We start from the raw sequence: 18,038 nt of genomic DNA, 5'->3' as shown, positions 1-18,038 counted from the left end.
GTCGTTGTTGTGTCCTGCAAATCACACCACGTTACCCGTGAGTGGTCATAATGGTATGGCTGATCGGTGTATATATGTTTTCTGGCAATTTAAACAAGGGTTTTTAGAAATGCAGTGATTATACTTGGCAGTTTTGGCTCATATCCTAATGAAAACAATATATTCCCAGATTATTTACTCCACTTATGTTGTATCAAAGAGAATTCTTCAACCAAAGTATTATAGTTTCCTGACCTGTAATATTGAGGGTCCGTTACTTGTTAATTAAATTTTCATTATTTAAATAAGATAAATCTTTGCCTCTCTGTGTTCTCCGAGATACACGACACACAGGTCTATATTTGACTGTAAGCTCATATCATTTGTTTTACTTCTGCTTACTGAAACGTGTCTGTTTAAAAAACAACAAAACAGGAAGATAATTCATCAAATGAATGACCCCGAAATAACATGCAATCTGGGTGTTTTTCTTTTTTTTTTCTGTGTTAAATCATGTGGTTTTACACGCATATGTAAACACACACGAGAACATGCACTCACACATGCACAGTGGTTAGCCGTGTGGTGTGTATTTGCACAGAGAGCGGCGAAGGATACATCTGCTTTCTCATAGAGGCGAGCATACAGTCAGCCACCGCACATGCACAATAACACACGCACACAAAATTACCCACACACTTCAGAACTGATAGTTAAGTTAAAATAGTTGCGCACACTCGTGTCCGCCGCAGAGAGCACCCGGGTCAGGCGCACAAACACACAAAAAAGGGACAGTGTGAGAGTGTTTAGCCACAAATCTCCGGCCTGACTCACTTCCAGCCAACCAGCTAGTTACGCTATTTAAAATCCAGAGCCGTCTGCTTCCGGAAAACTCTCTCCGCTTATCAATAACTGGCATCTCTGCTGGTCTGCGCTGACTGAGCTGCAGCCTGTTTGTTTGACCATCTTCTTTAACACAGCTTAGAGGCATCTGTGGGCTCCCGTTGCTGCTGAGTGGTTTGTTTTTAGCGTTTGTTTGCACTGTGGTGAAAGAGGATCTCCTCAGCCGCCCTGAGTGGATGCTGAGGTATTTTTTCATCTGATTGAATTCTCCCATGCCGACTGTCCCTCTGACTGAGTTTTCCCTTTATAGCTCTGACAGCTAGAGCCAATGAAACGCGAGTTAGAATGAGAGAATGAAAATGAGTACGATCTATCCATCATCAAGTAAAAGCCACGCGAGGTGGCTACCCCCAAACATGCATAAAAAGCCTCCAGTGAATGAGCCTTGTGGTCAGTGCTTTCTTAGGTTGATTTCCGACCAGATGTTTGTCGTCTTTGTGCCAGTTTTTGTTACACAGCGACTCAGAATAGCTTTATTGTTGGAATTTGTAGTGGATCAAGCTCAAAGTAAGATTTTATCGCAGAGGAAACACGCTCATGATCTTCTAAGCCTGATTTTTTTACCCTCTGTTTATACCTACTTTATCTTTTCTGAACTGGAAGGGCACAATTTAAGATGCAACAACAACTTTCAAGAAACTAAATAAGTTACACATTTTGATTAATAATCTCTGTCTCTCACTTCGTCCCCAGAGGTGCGTTGCCCCCCAGTCGTGACCCCGAAGAACATTATGCTGTCGCCCCCTGCCTGCGGGAAAAGGCCTGTGTCGCAGGGCTTCATTTGCCTTCTAACCTGTCGTCAAGGTTACAGTCTCCAGGGAAACAGGAAGGCGGTGTGCTTAAGCTCTGGGAACTGGACGGCAAACATCTACAAAGGCGTCTGTACAGGTAATGAGAAAACACATCTCTTCAGCAGCTCTGAGGTCAGAGGTCATTTGGGCTGTAAATTGTCTGCCGGTTTGTAACAAGGATGTGAAATATCCCGCGGTCAAGACACCCGGCTCAGGTAGGCGGCAGATGGATGATGGAGTTTAGGTCAGATAATTTTTTTTTCCACTGTAGGTAGTTTGCGAGTTCATTATATTTAACGGGGTCTACAGTTAATTTTACAGGGTTTATAAAAAAAAATGAGTGAGACTTGTAGTATGTAGGTTTATTTGCAAGGCAGAAAGAAAAGAAGGAAAAAGAAAGAATACACGGAGAAAGAGGAAGATATAAAAAAGAAAGCAGCAGGAAACTTGGAGGGAGATTTCTTTCCATTCTCTATTCCCCTTCGCTGCATTTCTATCCTCTTTGTGAATGGTGAGAATGGCGCTCACCCCCGATTTTTGAAGCAGACCTCGGGCCGCTAACTCAAACCATACCATGTCCGAGCTCTCACGTCTCTCTTTCTTCGACTCCGGCTGGGCTCTGGAGATCATTATAACAGACTGCAGCGATCCAGATCCCTCGCAGGTGAAACAGGTGGTGCAGAGCAGCTCTGAATGTCCTCAATCCCCTCATTTCCTCACGGAGAAAGTTTGCTAATAAAGGAACTGCTGTCGTTAAGGAGAGGGAGAGGTGCCATAAAGATGAAAATGAATGGAGAGGTGAGAACGGAGGATGAGTCATCTGTAGGTGTTTTATGCTGGCGGAGAGAAGATGAGTTATTCTGATCCTGTCAGGCACAAATGGGCGTTTGGAAGGAAGAGATATTAAAAAGTAGATGAAGGAATAAAGAGGGAGGGCTGCACATTATGAGGAGAAAGTAGTTACTAAGTTGAGAGTGCTCTTTGAAAGCGTCTGGACTTTTTCGCCTCTCACTTTTTGTTGATGACTCCCAAAGTGAAATATGCCTACCTTGTTATAAAGATGAATGAAGCCGATAGGAGTTAAGTGTGTTAGTGTTTAGCGGAGATAGATGCCTAAGTGGATGGGTCATCAGGTCCAGATGGAAGCAGCTCTCTTACACAATGCAACAGGCATGACCACTGCCGATCAATGGCTCGTGGAGGCTTAGCTCATTCACTGCAGTCTTGGAATGTGCTAAACTGAACTGTGCCGATTTCTCATTATTCCAACTTGTGAGTAAGAAAGTCGGACAAAGGAATAAAATGTTTCATTCAAAAGCCACCGTGGCTGGTGAAGATATGTTTTTTCCAAATACCACGGTTCATAGTCAGAGGGCTCTGACTTTTTCGTCTGGATCAAATAGAGGGTCTGTGCATTGCTCAAGGGCAAGTCAGTTATAAGCATAGAGAGAACATTCAGTATTCACACTACTGCAGTCAGACTTTTCCTGGTGTAAAAGCTTGCAGGCATTGTTCTGTTTTTAAAAGTATTAGTAGTAGTAGTCTTTGAGATCTGTGGCTCTGTTGTTATAGGCACTCACTTGCCAATTCATTAGGTACACTAGGGAAAACAAATATATTCTAATATAGCAGTCCTGAATTGAATCTTCAGCTTCTTAAAGGGTATGGTATTCAACATAATTTGTTTTTGGAGGTTGTGGTTTGTAATAGTATTGAATTACTGTGTTGTACCGACACGTTTTTGTTATTTTGACAACCGCATTTTAGTCAGTGGACTAATCTAAATAACAGAAGTGTTTAATTTGATCCAGTGTAACAACACCACAAATGTCATCCTCCAAAATCATCTTACAGTTGAATTACTGCCACTCTGATTCTGTTTCAACATCAACTGAACATTATAACAGCCATGACGGGGGAATTAGTGGGGGAGCCAGTATGTTATAATCCATTTGTTTTCACTAGTGTACCTAATGTTTTTGCAACTTTTTACACTCTCAAGTCCAACACAACTCAGGGTTTCTGAGAGATCTGTAGTTTTCCCAGAATCGTTTTTCACCAACCATCTAACCACAAACAGAGAAGTCAAAACATCTCAAGACAAGAGAACTGGCCTGGAGTCTTAAACGTTCTTCATTGATTAAGTTAGCTGGTTCAGTTTTAATGCCTCTTGAACTGTGATATACCGCTCAAAAGATGTGGGGAAAATGAATGGTGGCTATGTACAAAGTGCAACAGCACATTGTACTGAGGTTGTTTTTCTCAGGTTTTCTCTCTTGTCAATTCATGTTTGTCACCGTGACTTCACCAAGAATGAAAAACAGTAATTAAAGAAAACTTTTTTATTCCATTATCATAGATTTGTAAGCATGACATTTTGCTAGTTAGGACCACGGATAAATAGATCCATTTGTGTTAGCAAACTAGGTGACATTTTCTGGTGGGCGGGGCTTAGTTGGAGGCAAAACGATCCACAGTAATAAGTTAGTTAACCCTCTGACTAGCAGTTTGTGTCGGCTTGTTTTTGACAATGGCGGAAGAAAACGTGACGTTTTTTTATCTGAATATGTACAGAGTATTTACTGAATTTGTGTTGTGTGAGCCTGGAAAACAAACCTGCACCGGACTTGGGTTATTGTGAATGGAACCAATGGCTACGTCCTGACAGCTAACTGCTCTAGCATGACTGGTTAAGTAGTCTACATCTCGTATTTGTCAACCACAGAGGCTGATGAAATAGCAAAATGTTGTTAGCTGTGTTATGTTTAGCAAAATAATAACTAAATTAAGCTTGCTATCGAGGTATTAGCATAGCGCATCATTTCTAACTTCCTAGTGGGAGCTAATGCTATTTCGTGAACGCACACACTACTATTTTTGATGATCACCCCAGGCAAATCTTTTCATTATATCGCGTTTAACTACAGGCTTTTTGACTCGGAGTGGCAACTGGTATGTAGTAAAATAAAATTCCGGCACAGCAAGATGAAATTTTGATAAAGATAGCTTCATATTCTGCTCTGTGGTTTTTGCCTCCAGGTAACCGCAGCGACGTAGACATGATGTAGGCCGCTAAAGGGTCTATAGGTCGATCTACTGAAACTGATGCAATGAAGGGGCGAAATAGACACTTTGCCCCACATTTAACCCTCATACAGTTTAATACTGGAACTTGTGATTCACAATTATGATTCAGGTTCAAAGTTAGGGCGTTCTGTTTTGATTTCCGAGCCCTGACCATGCTCTATACTGTTATCCATGTTGAGCTAATGCATGGCCAGAGATAAGGGACCACCTATAAACGTAACATGAGTGAGGTCTGGGCTTGTTGAAACACCAGCAGCGTGGGTCTTTGACTGAGTAATGATTCATAATGAGCGTGTGACATGTTGTGATTAAATAGTTCAGGGGTCAGATGACATCACACCTACTCCCAGAGTGATAACAAGGAGCAGGCTGAGGTCAGTGTGTGTGTGCAGGAAGTAATGGGGTGAACATCTGCAATATCTGGATCTAATTCTGATTTAATTAGCTGGATTTAAATGAATCGTTTGTATACCTCATCTGACTCTAATATTTTCTGGTCTCTGTGTCTCTGTAGATAATGAGCCACCAAGGCTTCAGTGCCCTGCGGACATTGTTGCAGAAACAGATGAGCGGCGCGGCACCGCCAACGTCAGCTGGAACATCCCAAGTGCAATAGATAACTCTAAAGAAGAGGTTGGAGGATCGTCTAAAATGTTTTAGACTTTTTTTTCCCTTTGTTGGCCTTCTGATTGGTCTGCTCACCACCCACCAGAGAGCTCCTACCCTTTGTCAAGTCTAGACTTCCTATGTTGCTAGGTTAAACAAACAATAGCCATGCATTGGCCGATTCCTACCAAAAAATGTTAAAAAACCTGTACCATCAGTTAGGATTAAAACTTGTAATCGAACCTATCAGGAGGCCAACGATTAAGGTTCAATTAAAATCTTGTCTTTTTAGCCACTTAGTACCAGAGTTACTCAAGGGTCCAGTGATTCCCAACCTGTGGGTTTATGCAACTCATGCCTAGGTTCTCTGGTTTGATATACAGAACATTAAAGAAAGCTCACTCTTGTTTCCAGACTAAAGCTTTAACAAAAGACCAGGAGCCACCTAAGAACATGCAACAATTTCATTTGTCATGTCTATTATATGCATTAATTTCAGGTTTGAGTCTCCTCTTCTGCCTCTCCCTCCTCCAGGTGGCGGTGCAGGTGAAGCCAGTCTACAGTCCTCCCCAGCTGTTACCCATCGGAAAGGAGACCATCACCTACATTGCGACCGACCGCTCCGGCAACCAGGCCAACTGCTCCTTTACAGTCACTGTCATTGGTGAGCTCACCCTTCTGGGGACTGCATCAGAGCAGACAATGGATGCTGCACGTGGCCTGTGGCACGTCTCCAAAGCACATATGAGTTTAGGTCACACTCCAGGCCATTCCTTTAATTCCTGTCCTTTCTAGCATAAAATAAATTCATTCATTCATTCATCTTCTGTAACCGCTTGTCCTGTGAAGGGCTGTGGCCGGGCTGGAACTTATCCCAGCTGTCATCGGGCGAGAAGCGGGACAGGTTGCCGTTCTATCACAGGGCTAATAGAGAGACAGACAACCATTTCATAAAATAAATGACAAAGAAAAAAAACTTTTAGAGCCTTGAAATAATTGAAGTAATCTCAACATCTTTTCTGACCAATTGCCAATTTGAGATGACAAGACCAAAGCAAACATGCAAAAGGTGTTTTGGAGCTTTATTTTTTCATAGAAGTGTTAGCCTATTCACATGAAAATGCACACACTGTTTGTTCAGCATTGTCATATCGGTGTTTCCTGAGTCAGGCATAAAGCATGTGTCTTCTCAAACAGATGGGTGTCCCGACATGAGCTGCTCAAGCTGCTCTGTCCTTAGTGCTTTCTCAGCACAAGCATCATTAAGTGAACTAACACTACTATATTCTACTCTGAACAATAGTAAGACCACTATTGAAGACATCTTCAATATGAGTGATCAGAAACTGTAAATTACAGTTCAACAGTGCACACAAGAAATTTATATCCACACTTGAAATGATCAAAGCGTGGTAAATACTACAACTTTGTAGTGTCGCAGAACATCATAATTTGTTACCCCTTACTTGCCTGCCTCTGTTCTGCAGCTAATTGCAGTCGTTGGGCATAAAACTGGGATTTAATTGACAAGCTAATAAGTTATGTAGTCTGTCCGCCCCTGCAGGTGCCAAACACTGTTGCCGTTGAGAGCGAAAAACAGGAGTGTCCCATGTCAGCCGCTCAATAATCACTGCAGTCAGGGGGAAAAACCTCAAGCATGGTAGCCGTGAACATTTCCATATGTTATTATGGCGGTGGAACGTTGTGGTATTTTATTAGAGACATGTGTTTAACCAGTGCCCTCTGACACTGTGTACTGCTGCACTGAAAAAGTCAGATCGCAGCATAGCACTCCGCTCCCAGTTGAATTTTTTCTAATATTGTTGTAATATGTCCCAGTCAACTGTGTGTTTGCTAAAATGTTTTTAGCTAAACATGTTTGCAGTTTGATTCCTTGGCTTCTGGTGATTTAATCTGAAATCTCTTTCCAGATACGGAGCCCCCAGTCATTGACAGGTGCAGATCGCCGCCGGCAATCCAGGCCACAAACACAGAGACGGCAGTCGTTTGGGAAGTCCCGCAGTTTTCCGACAACTCAGGTATGTCTGGTCGTCGTCTCTGCAGACGGTTTATTCTTCTGCAGTCCCGTTCCACTCTTGCTCCACCCTCTGTCTCCACTGATGATGGTTAAACAGAATCTTTTCCAGTGGGTGACTGGAAAAATGGGATCAGGAGAGGGCTATGTGTGTGAATAACAGTGAGAAACACGTTGCACATAGAAGATGGATTTTAACTGTGTGCGAGGACGCCTCATTTTTGTCCGTCTTCAAGAGAGCGAAAGGACTAGCGGGCCAATGAAGTTGTTACAGAGTCTGCTAACGTCGTTAATGTTAAAACAGACGGAGGCAGCGCGGAGAAGCAGGTGTTATTTCTATGAAAAATTTGCTTTTGTGGGAACATGTGCTCATTCCAGTCATTTTTCACACAGTCTCTTGTATAATTATGTGAGCACACACAGCACTTGTGTCTCGGTATTTGAGTTGAATTTGTTTGACTTGGTTGTCAAATCATCATTTTTCTTGATCAGACCAACTGTATGGCACAATATGATTGCGCATTAATCATTGTCTGAGTGAAGCTAACGCTCCAGCAGGACACTCACTGGAAAAATATTAATTTAGTCCGAAGTATTTTGACTCCGCTTAAATCAATAAAGAACTGTGAAGCAAGCAGCTAAATGTACTAAAAAAGTTAAAGTTATACATAAAGTTCGTTGAATATTGCACATTTAAATCAACGCTGCCATAGTACTATGACTAATGTGGGAGTACGGTGGGAAGAATCTTTTTTTGGTTTTGAAAGTACAGCTCAAAATGAGACATACAGCAACCACTTTGGAGGCTTTGTGGTAACCTGGAGGTCAGCAATACTGACTAAAAAGTCAAGGAAGGATTTTGACAGGAAGTGAAACTGATTTGGATTCAGTAAGTTAATTGTTTAAATTGAGGGGAAAAGAGAACCTGTATAAATGTGTGAGTAGGCCTCAACAACTATTACTTCATTATATTGTGATCTGAAAGAGTATATTGTTTTATATAGATTTATATTCAACGTATAAGAAGAATTGTCTTGCCCTACTTATTTGTGCAGTGCATATTACTTTATTGATTATTTTTTATGAATACATTCTTTATACCCTAAGTAACAGCTAAAAAGTAAAAGGTGGTTTGTACTTGTCACGGCCTTTTGCAAAATTTTGAGGCCTAACCTTTTATTTTTGCACAAAGGCACAATTTGCTGCTCTTTTATGCACATAACAATATCTTTACTAAATAATAAAGGAACATTTAAACTAAAACTTAATCGGATAAGTATACAGGATCCTATGTACCTTGAACTAAGTGGAAACATTTCCTTCTTCAAGGATAGTTTGACAGATCATAAGGTTGTGATGTGCACCCACAGGTTGTTCTGAAGACATAATACACACCCTGTTCAGATCAATTTTGCTTTAGAGAAGTGTATGAAGGCCATTGTACCAAACAGACTAAATATCGTAGAATTCAGTGGCTTTCTCCTGGCGCTGCAGCCCTACCCAAACAGCCGGGGTGGTGACAGACAACAAACCAGACTTCTCCAGGGCTCCAGCCAACAGTCAGGCACATGTAATCCACCGACTCTGGCTCCATATACGCACATAAATAACACTAACCGTGATCACATATGTGCTTGTGTGGTGGCACAAACACAGGCCCCAAACTTTACGTCTCACTCACTGAAAGCCCCAAGCGATTCCCATTCCCCACCTGTCTGCAGAGGTGCACCCCCATCAAACACACACACACACACCCCCATCAAACACACACACACACACACTGTAATAACAGGCTGCTGCGGCTGCTTCGGGTCCGCACAACGTCAGCCGAGCGCTACTTCGACGTCAGTGTTTTGTTTTTCCAGGCCCACACCCTGATGCCAGCTCTATATATAGCCATGACTTGGTAGACGCACACACACAAAGCTAAATATAAGGGGAGACACTCCACCAGACATGTGTCAGCCCTGTTGGAACAACTACTGTTAAAGGATCGGAGTTAAACGAAAGGCCAATCACTCACTTTTTTCTTTTAATCCAGACTGTGCCTCTCACACTTTGTGCAAATGTTTTCATTGTTCTTTGTCCACTGACTGTGTGTCAGCCCACGGACAAGACCCACACCCATACACTCCGCTCATCACAGCTGCCTCTCCTAATGCTCTATCCATCACTTTATGCATACTCGGACTGGATTTTCCTCCTCAGTCCCCAGAGTAAGATTTTTCTGCTGCCATGTGATGCCCAGACTCATCACTCTTATGTCAACATATCTTTGTTTCAAATAACTTCTATAAATTACTAAGAGTGACTCATTCACTCCTGGAAAATGAGGGAAGGCCAAGACCGCCCTCTGGAGGATCCTCATAGGAACACTTTAGATAAAGATCCTGAACTTGTTAAAATACACTCACTAGACAGTTCATTAGGTTCAAAATGATGTTCAAACAGCGTCAGAGAGGTGGTAATGCAACTGTGTGATCATTTGTCGGATATAGGTTTTGGTGCTGTTAAACTGGATTGAATTAAACAAAGTGTTTCTGTTGTTTAGCCTAGTCCACTGACTAAAATGGGGTCGCCAAAATAATAGAAACACATTGAATCAACAGCTCTCCCAGTTATCTTAAACCAAAACTGAATTCCATAACCTTCGTGAAGATAAGATTTAGTGCAGGACTGTTATATCAGAAAGAATTCGTTGTCACTTGTGTACCTAATGAACTGGCAAGTGAGTGTAAGTTCTTATAAATTATGCATGAGTGGAAAAATGTATGTTGTGCATGTTTATTGTATGTTTTTCTACTGACTGTTACCTTGCAACATCTGCACGAAATAAATATATTGTAGAGTTCTTTCACTCTACTCTGTGTTAGGCAAAGCAGCAGTAGGTCTGACCATTATAACTGCACCGGCTTATGGTCACGTTGAATATTAAACATCATTAAAAGTTAAATTTAATACTTCAAACTTCTGTTCCTCCGTCATAATAATGTGTCTCTCTTTCAGGTGGTCGCCTCGCAGTAACTAGCAGCCATAGTCCAGGCTCTCAGTTCCCAGTGGGAGAGACTCTGGTGCAGTACACTGCTACTGACGCAGCAGGAAATAGCCGCACCTGTAACCTCACAGTGACTGTGCAAGGTATCATACCGACACATGATTACTTTTTAAAAAGCTTTCATAAAATCCTCTGTAATTATTTAACTTCTTTTTGATTAATTTAATGTGTTTCTAGTTTAGTTTTTTAGTTTTGTTAAGATGTAATTTAGTAAATGTAACCATGAGGTTGGATGAGGCTTCTGACTTAACTATAATCAATGAAAAGCTATTTGGAGCTGGAGTTGGAATTTCACTGTGGACTCATTTCTTGTTCAGTAAAGATGATGTTATTTGCTTCTGTTTGCCCAGGCACAACTTGTGACCAACCATACGTCCCAGTGAATGGAGAGTTCATCTGTTACGAGGAAGAGGAGGGAGTTAACTGCACTCTTCACTGTAAAGACGGCTATAGCTTCACTCAGGACGCAGTGCACAACTACTTCTGCGCCTACAATGGTGTTTGGGAGCCGCCCTACTCTCCAGACAGACCCGACTGCTCGGGTGAGTGCAGCACTGTTTTAAAAATGTATACTTTAATGCTGCTTTTCTGCTAACTGTGAAGATGAAGAATATGAGAAGATTTCTTCAGCTGTATGTACACAGAAATATGTGGAGGTGGTGCACACTTGAAGTTGGGGACGCTCATTTCATTAAGACTATTTAAAGTAAAGCGCCGTCCTATATATAATGTCCTCTTTGTCTTCCCCAGTGAACCGGGTTGCAAACAACGGGTTCAAGCCCTTTGAGATGCTGTTTAAGGCGTCTCGCTGCGATGACGTGGACCTGGTGAAGTCATTCGCTGGCGAGTTCAACGCCAAACTGGGAGGCATGGTGAGGACCTGCACGCACACACACACCCAAACACTCTGATTAGCTGTGAATCATCTTTCACATACATGTAACTGTTTGCCCTCCTCTGTGCAGCTGCCGAACATCTGCAGCAGCGATGATGTCACCTGCAAGCTGGAGGTCATGTCTCAGGGTCACTGTCTGGAGTACAATTACGACTATGAGAACGGATTTTCTATCGGTAAGGCTGACACGCACAAAACACTTAACATCCTGCCTGTATTTCAACCGTGTAGGAGGATACTTACAGCATTAATATTCTTAATATTTGTCAGCACCTGGCGGCTGGGGGAACAGTCCGCAGGGCACCCAGGATTATGCCTACTTTGAGTCAGGCTTTGCCACAGGCGCCCGGCAGCTCCCCAGCCGACAGCAAGCCAGCGGCTTGCAACCTCACCAGCGCACCAAGAGGCACCGGAGGATTAGAGGCCCCACCAGAGACCAGAAGATCCAGATCTTTTTCAACATCACAGGTAAAATAAATGCTTCTCTGTACTTTGAGCCGTGAGTTGTCACCCTGCTAGCTAGCCTTGATGGTGACAAAGATTTTAAACAGGAGAATATAGAGTATATGGCACTCAGGTAATGAACTCAGATAATTAAAAAACACAACGAGGAACATATTTTATGGAATGTACTAGGACATTTAAACTTTTAAATGTTTTTTTCTGTTGTGGTGACACCTGTTGTTACTCTTAGTTCAGTCCTTTAAACTTTGACCATTCTCCCAGCAAGCATCCCTCTGCCCCTGTCGAGGAATGACTCAATAGAAGTGGCCAATCAGAAAAGGCTCCTGCGCACCCTGGAGCAACTAACCAATCGGCTCAAACGAACGCTGGCCAAGCAGCCGCTCTCCAGTTTCCACGTGTCCTCAGAGATGATCGTAGCAGATCCTAAATCTCTCGAGAGCAAGAAGGCCTCTCTGTTCTGCAGGCCAGGCTCGGTGCTCAAAGGCAGGATGTGTGGTGAGTGGGACACCGAGTACACAGTCTAATAATGCCGTAAAATATTTATGTTTCCCAGTAAATCACTGATTATAAGTGCTCTTGCAGTCCAGTGTCCGGTGGGAACTTACTTTTCTCTGGAATATAACGAGTGTGAGAGCTGCTGGCTGGGCTCGTACCAGGACCAGGAGGGTCAGCTGGAGTGTAAGTCCTGCCCTGAAGGAACTTCAACGGCCTACCTGCACTCCCGCAGCGTCACTGAGTGCAAAGGTACAACACTTGCACTTGTGCGCAGACCTCAGTTTTTGCTGCTAAAAAAATATTCACAATTTCTTTTCTTGGTAACGAATCATTTTGTGGTTTTCATACGTGTCTCCAAATATAACTCAATGTTTTGTGAATCGCAGGTCAGTGTAAACCTGGTAGTCACTCTCTGAACGGCCTGGAGATCTGTGAGTCATGCCCACTGGGTCACTTCCAGCCTGGTTTCGGCGCCAGGGAGTGTCTGGTCTGTCCAGATGAGACTTCCACCGTAACCCGAGGAGCGGTGGATGACACAGAGTGTGGAGGTAATACAGTTTGACACGACAAAGTGCACAACCTTAACGACCAAGCAACGTGAGTTACCCCAGCTCTGACAAACCCTAAACATCCTTGGGTGAAAATAAACCATATCATCTCAACTTCTAAACAGTCAAAGTGTATTTATAGTATTTTGCATTGATGTCAAATTTTATAATAGAAGAAACTTTAAACGGTTGCACTTTGGAGTTGGATGGATAAATTTGGACATTTTTCCTCCCTGGGTTTTCCACTTAAAACACATAAATAACCTATAACTATTGTGGACTTGGAACTGCCAGATGTTTTCCAACCAGAAAATACCACTTTTTTTTTTTTAAACATTTCTGGACGATCCTGACTTTTTTCCTCTTTCACTCCTATCTCTCCTACAGTCCCCTGTTCGGCAGGTCATTTCTCGCGCACCGGCCTGGTTCCCTGCTACCCCTGTCCCAGAGATTACTACCAGCCTGAACATGGCCGCTCTTACTGCCTCTCCTGTCCCTTTTATGGAACCACCACAGTTACCGGAGCAAACACCATACAGCACTGCTCCAGTAAGTGTGCCTACATAAAAAATGTTGAAACATTAGATTAAATGCTTTGTGGTATAACGCCTTGATGATGTGGGATCTACAAACAATAGTAAATTGGAAATCATTCTTTAATGACTAAAAGACTTCATTGGAAAGTCTTCATCACAAGAATAAGTGTCAGAATGAAGTCAGAGTCCACCAGTTGTCTTAACTGGTGAACTGCCAAATTGTGTGATGATATCCAGTGCCTGTTTTTAGGGTATTCACTGTCTTTTTACTGATTAATGTCACCAGAAAAATCCAACGGCAATCCTCTCTGCTGTAAATTCTATTTCTATTTCCAGTATATTTAGGCACTGCTTTGTCCCAGTCTCTCCATTACTATGCGTGAACCTGCTGCCACTTCTCCACTTGTGTGGTGTCTGGTCTGTGTTGGGACTCCGTTGATATTAGAAACAGGATTACAGCGCAGGATCAGGGGAAATGGAAATAATATGGCTTTTATTGCTCTGCAGCGGCGTGCCTGATGTGTGGGAATGAATAGAGGTTAGCGCACGCTGCCAGTTTTGAATAAGAATGCAGGTTTTTGTTCGGCTGGATCTCAACCGTTGGCAAGTCTGGTAGCGGAGGGAAAGATCTCTGCTGTGTTTCCAACTTGTCTTTGCTTACATTGTCTGTACTTTCTCAGGTTTTGGCTCCAGCTTTCTTCCAAAGGAGGAGAGTGTAACTACTGCTCCAGAGGTGGAGGTCATTGAGGACTACCAAGCCAGCAGTCAGGTTAGTCTTAAGGCGTTTCTGACACGGCTTTTAAATGTAGAAGAGCCTACATAGAGCTCCTTGGTTACACATCATACGTACAAGGTAGAGATGTTCATTCATTCATCTTCTGTAACTGCTTGTCCTGTGAAGGGTCGCGGGGGGGCTGGAGCCTATCCCAGCTGTCCAGGTAGCGATGTGACGTTGACGTTGGTGCGATGTCAAAGTTTGAATGATTCTGATCCAAATAGATGAAATGAGTTACCCTTGGACTGCTGTTTTAAAGGAAACGACTGTTTTTTACAACCTGGACCTTATTTCTAGCATAAAATATGATCCATATAGCAGAAGTGACTGGGACATCGAGACGCAGCCTCTAAATAACGCATTATCTGCTGCGAAACTCGTTCATTTTGCCAAAATTTTGTTATGATACGCTAGTGCTATTCCCCGTTGAGTCTGGAGTTACTTTTTATCATCATCCGGGCTCTGCAGATTGACCTACAAAGTAGCAAATTACAGGTAAACAAGCCGACCATCGCAGGTGCACGCGGCGCTCAGAGATGACATCATCCAGGTCAGAAGACATCATCCGGTATCTGTAGGTCAATCTACAAACCCCAGATGATGATAACAGGTAACTCCAGACTCAACGGGGAATAGCACTAGTGTATCATAACAAACTATTGGCGAAATTAACAAGTTTCCCGGCAGATAATGCATTATTTAGAGGCTGCGTCTCGATGCCCCCAGTCACTCCCACTATGTGGATATACACTGATCTAATTATCTCCTGAAGGAGTGCAAATAACACAAACGTTATATGGGTGAGTAAATGATCGTAATTTATGCTAGAAATAAGGTCCAGGTTGTAAAAAAACAGTACTTCCCCTTTAAAAACATCAACATGAGCCAGTCTTTTGAACGGCTCATTGAAAGGAACGGATCCACAAGATCCGGCTCCTTTCAAATAGCCGTAAATCTCACTTCTAATACAAGGTGAAACAGCTTCAAGTGCCTCAGTAACATTAGGAAGAATGCTTTTCTTTTGGATTCATTAGATTCTGTAGATTTTTTGTTTCATTAAAACTAAAAAAGTAAAGAGAAAAAAATTAAGCCTCTACCTACACCTAGTAAATGAAACCAGTAACTGTGACATAATTGAAGGTAAAGCATTAATCATCATATCTAAAACAAAGCTAAAACAAGGGCAGTTGGACTCCGTTCTCTTTAAGATGTTTCACCACTTATCCAGGAATCTTCTTCAGTTCTAAATGGATGGTGAGATGTTCAGGCCTGAAGCTCTCGGGTTGATGTTTTGATATAAAAACCGAAACTTTCCACCTCTTGGATGGGAGGCGAGATGTCAGTTTTTGATATTAATAGAAATTTATACGTATTCAACTTTACTGTAGCTAGTAGTTTTTATTTACTTGACAGACGTGTCTGCTGTTCCTACAGGTTTTCCATGAATGCTTTCTGAATCCGTGTCAGAATAAGGGAACATGCGAGGAGGTGGGAGCAGGATACGTCTGCACCTGCATGCCTGGGTTCACAGGTAAATCCCCAGTAAGATCATCTTTAGTGGTTTGTGTTGCTTTTCTGATCGTTGCTGCGAGGTTTTCATCTCAGCCACAGATGTGCCGTAGCCGACTTTGCGATTTCTCCCTCAGGTGCGAAGTGTGAGGTCGACATAAACGAGTGTGACTCGTCTCCATGCCAGAATGGAGGCTTGTGTAAGGACGGTATGGGAGACTTCCAGTGTCAGTGCAAGCCTGGGTTTTTAGGTAAGGAACCTTTGAGCAACTCAAGTTGTCGTTAAGAGTAATGATAATTATAAGGTCTTTAAAGGTTTAGACACTTTACGTAACTGTGATACACTCGACATGTTTCCTTGCCTCTGTCGGCTTAATCAACTCTTGACCTTTTTATCAATCCTATCCACATACTGTATCTTTAATTTGTCCTTCTTCTCTTTCTCTTTTTTTACCTACTTTTGCCCCTGTGTCTCAGGCTCCTTGTGTGAGGCGGAAGTAAATGAGTGCATCTCCTCCCCCTGTCTAAATGAAGGTGTGTGCGTGGACAAGGTCAACAGGTTTGCCTGCAGCTGCGCCTCCGGCTTCACAGGTCAGATATCAGGACCGACTGTTGACCATCAGACAGTCAAGCTCAACATAGGTGGATCATTGAACCTATTCATTATCACGTTTCTACAGGTTCTCGCTGTGAGCTGGAGATCAACGAGTGCCTATCTAACCCCTGCTTGAATGGAGGTGTGTGTGAGGACCTGGCGGGCGGTTACACCTGTAACTGTGCTGCTGGATTCTCCGGAGATAGCTGTGAGATCAACATTGATGAGTGTTATAGCACTCCCTGTCTGAACGGAGGCTCGTGTCTGGATGCTGTTAACAGTTTCAGGTAATAAAGATCATGAAGGAAAATGGGAAAATGACGGCTTTCCATGCACTTGAGATTGATTTATAATACGTTTTTAATACACTTTTGCACCTACAAGGAGATTAATGCTTGTACAGTACTGTAGATGGATATTTCAGACATCTCTTTTTGCACTGTGGTCAAATCAATAAGGTCTCTGATGACTTTAATGAAAAACGTGGTGGTGTTGTACATCCCTGTATCAGGTGTCAGTGCGTGGAGGGCTACCGTGGCCGGCTGTGTGAGGTGGACGTGGACGAGTGCGACCCCAACCCCTGCAGGAACGGGGCGAGCTGTCTGGACGGTCTTGGCTCCTTCACCTGCCGCTGCCTCCCTGGGTTCAACGGAACCAGGTGTGAGACAGGTACTATAGGACAGAAGACACATTCACCATAGCAACTCTGGAGGAGGAAGACGGGAAAAGAGACAATTAAAGCACGTTTTGTCCAACTGTCAAGTTGCACCTGGCTGTGGGTTTCCGTGACAGCACAGATTGGTCTTGGATTGATTATTAGTTCCTCTTCATGTGAAGAAGTTGAACATGCTCAAAATGTAAAACACATTTATGATGACTTTTAAAGCATCACTCTGCTGCATTTGATCTGTAACCATGGTTAAACTGTTCTCTCAGGTTTTTAGGCATTTGATTATTTTTCTATGACTTGCATATTTTTAAGACAATATTACATTTTCACAGCATTTTCCCAGTGTGATAAATTAGAAATTTTATGAGTTAAAAGAACAAGGAATTATTATATTTTATATTTTTTAGCTCTTTATTAGAAAAGTTTTGTGTGGCAAGAAATGTATTAGTTTCTTCTCCTTTCCGATCCTCATGACCTCTAAATTTGTATTGAAACATTGTGCAGAATTAAACCACATAATGCTTGCCTTAGCGCGCATGTTAAGAAAGTATCTACAGCCAGTTTTTTCTTTTTTTCAATCCTTGTGTGAATTATTTTCTGCTTTGTCCCATCAGAAATGTCCTCTGCCTTCAACCTGGACTTTGAGGTGTCTGGTATCCATGGTTACGTCATGATGGATGGAGTGATGCCAGCCCTGACAGAAATCACCTGCACCTTCTGGATGAGGTCGTCGGACACAACCAATTACGGCACGCCTGTCTCCTACGCTGTGGAGGGCAGTGACAATGCTTTCCTTCTGATAGACTACAATGGGTCAGTTTATTTCAGCGAAATCTTTAGGAGGACCCCAATCCCTGTACGGTTTCCACTGTATGGATCGTTTCTGTCTTCCTTTCCTACAGGTGGGTGTTGTATGTGAATGGTAAGGAGCGTATCACTGACTGCCCTGCAGTAAACACAGGTCAATGGTACCACATCGGTGTGTCGTGGAGGAGCTGGGATGGTGACTGGAGAATCTACATCAATGGGAAGCCCTCAGACGGAGGCAAAGGCCTGTCAGTCGGCACCACTATCCCAGGTGTAGTGCTATCCTC

General features: G+C 42.8%; 1 protein-coding gene across 2 annotated transcripts in view; it reads left to right on the top strand.

Moving 5' to 3' along the window:
- svep1 (sushi, von Willebrand factor type A, EGF and pentraxin domain containing 1) overlaps positions 1-18,038 on the top strand; it is an 81,677-nt gene that overhangs the window by 44,596 nt on the left and 19,043 nt on the right. For both annotated transcript variants that reach the window (XM_084542632.1, XM_084542631.1), the window contains exons 7-27: positions 1,576-1,770; positions 5,275-5,393; positions 5,901-6,030; positions 7,298-7,405; positions 10,408-10,539; positions 10,807-10,998; positions 11,207-11,328; positions 11,422-11,527; positions 11,622-11,819; positions 12,078-12,311; positions 12,399-12,560; positions 12,698-12,859; positions 13,247-13,408; positions 14,076-14,164; positions 15,605-15,701; positions 15,817-15,930; positions 16,157-16,270; positions 16,360-16,561; positions 16,786-16,943; positions 17,559-17,757; positions 17,847-18,022. In XM_084542632.1, the coding sequence (XP_084398758.1) occupies positions 1,576-1,770; positions 5,275-5,393; positions 5,901-6,030; positions 7,298-7,405; positions 10,408-10,539; positions 10,807-10,998; positions 11,207-11,328; positions 11,422-11,527; positions 11,622-11,819; positions 12,078-12,311; positions 12,399-12,560; positions 12,698-12,859; positions 13,247-13,408; positions 14,076-14,164; positions 15,605-15,701; positions 15,817-15,930; positions 16,157-16,270; positions 16,360-16,561; positions 16,786-16,943; positions 17,559-17,757; positions 17,847-18,022 (3,171 nt within the window). The remainder of the gene's footprint in view (positions 1-1,575; positions 1,771-5,274; positions 5,394-5,900; positions 6,031-7,297; positions 7,406-10,407; positions 10,540-10,806; positions 10,999-11,206; positions 11,329-11,421; positions 11,528-11,621; positions 11,820-12,077; positions 12,312-12,398; positions 12,561-12,697; positions 12,860-13,246; positions 13,409-14,075; positions 14,165-15,604; positions 15,702-15,816; positions 15,931-16,156; positions 16,271-16,359; positions 16,562-16,785; positions 16,944-17,558; positions 17,758-17,846; positions 18,023-18,038) is intronic.

Source organism: Chelon labrosus, assembly GCF_963514085.1.
Source record: "Chelon labrosus genome assembly, chromosome: 1".
Lineage (NCBI taxonomy): Eukaryota > Metazoa > Chordata > Actinopteri > Mugiliformes > Mugilidae > Chelon > Chelon labrosus.
The sequence above is the reverse complement of the archived record's forward strand: the minus strand, read 5'-3'. Positions and strand labels throughout refer to the sequence as shown.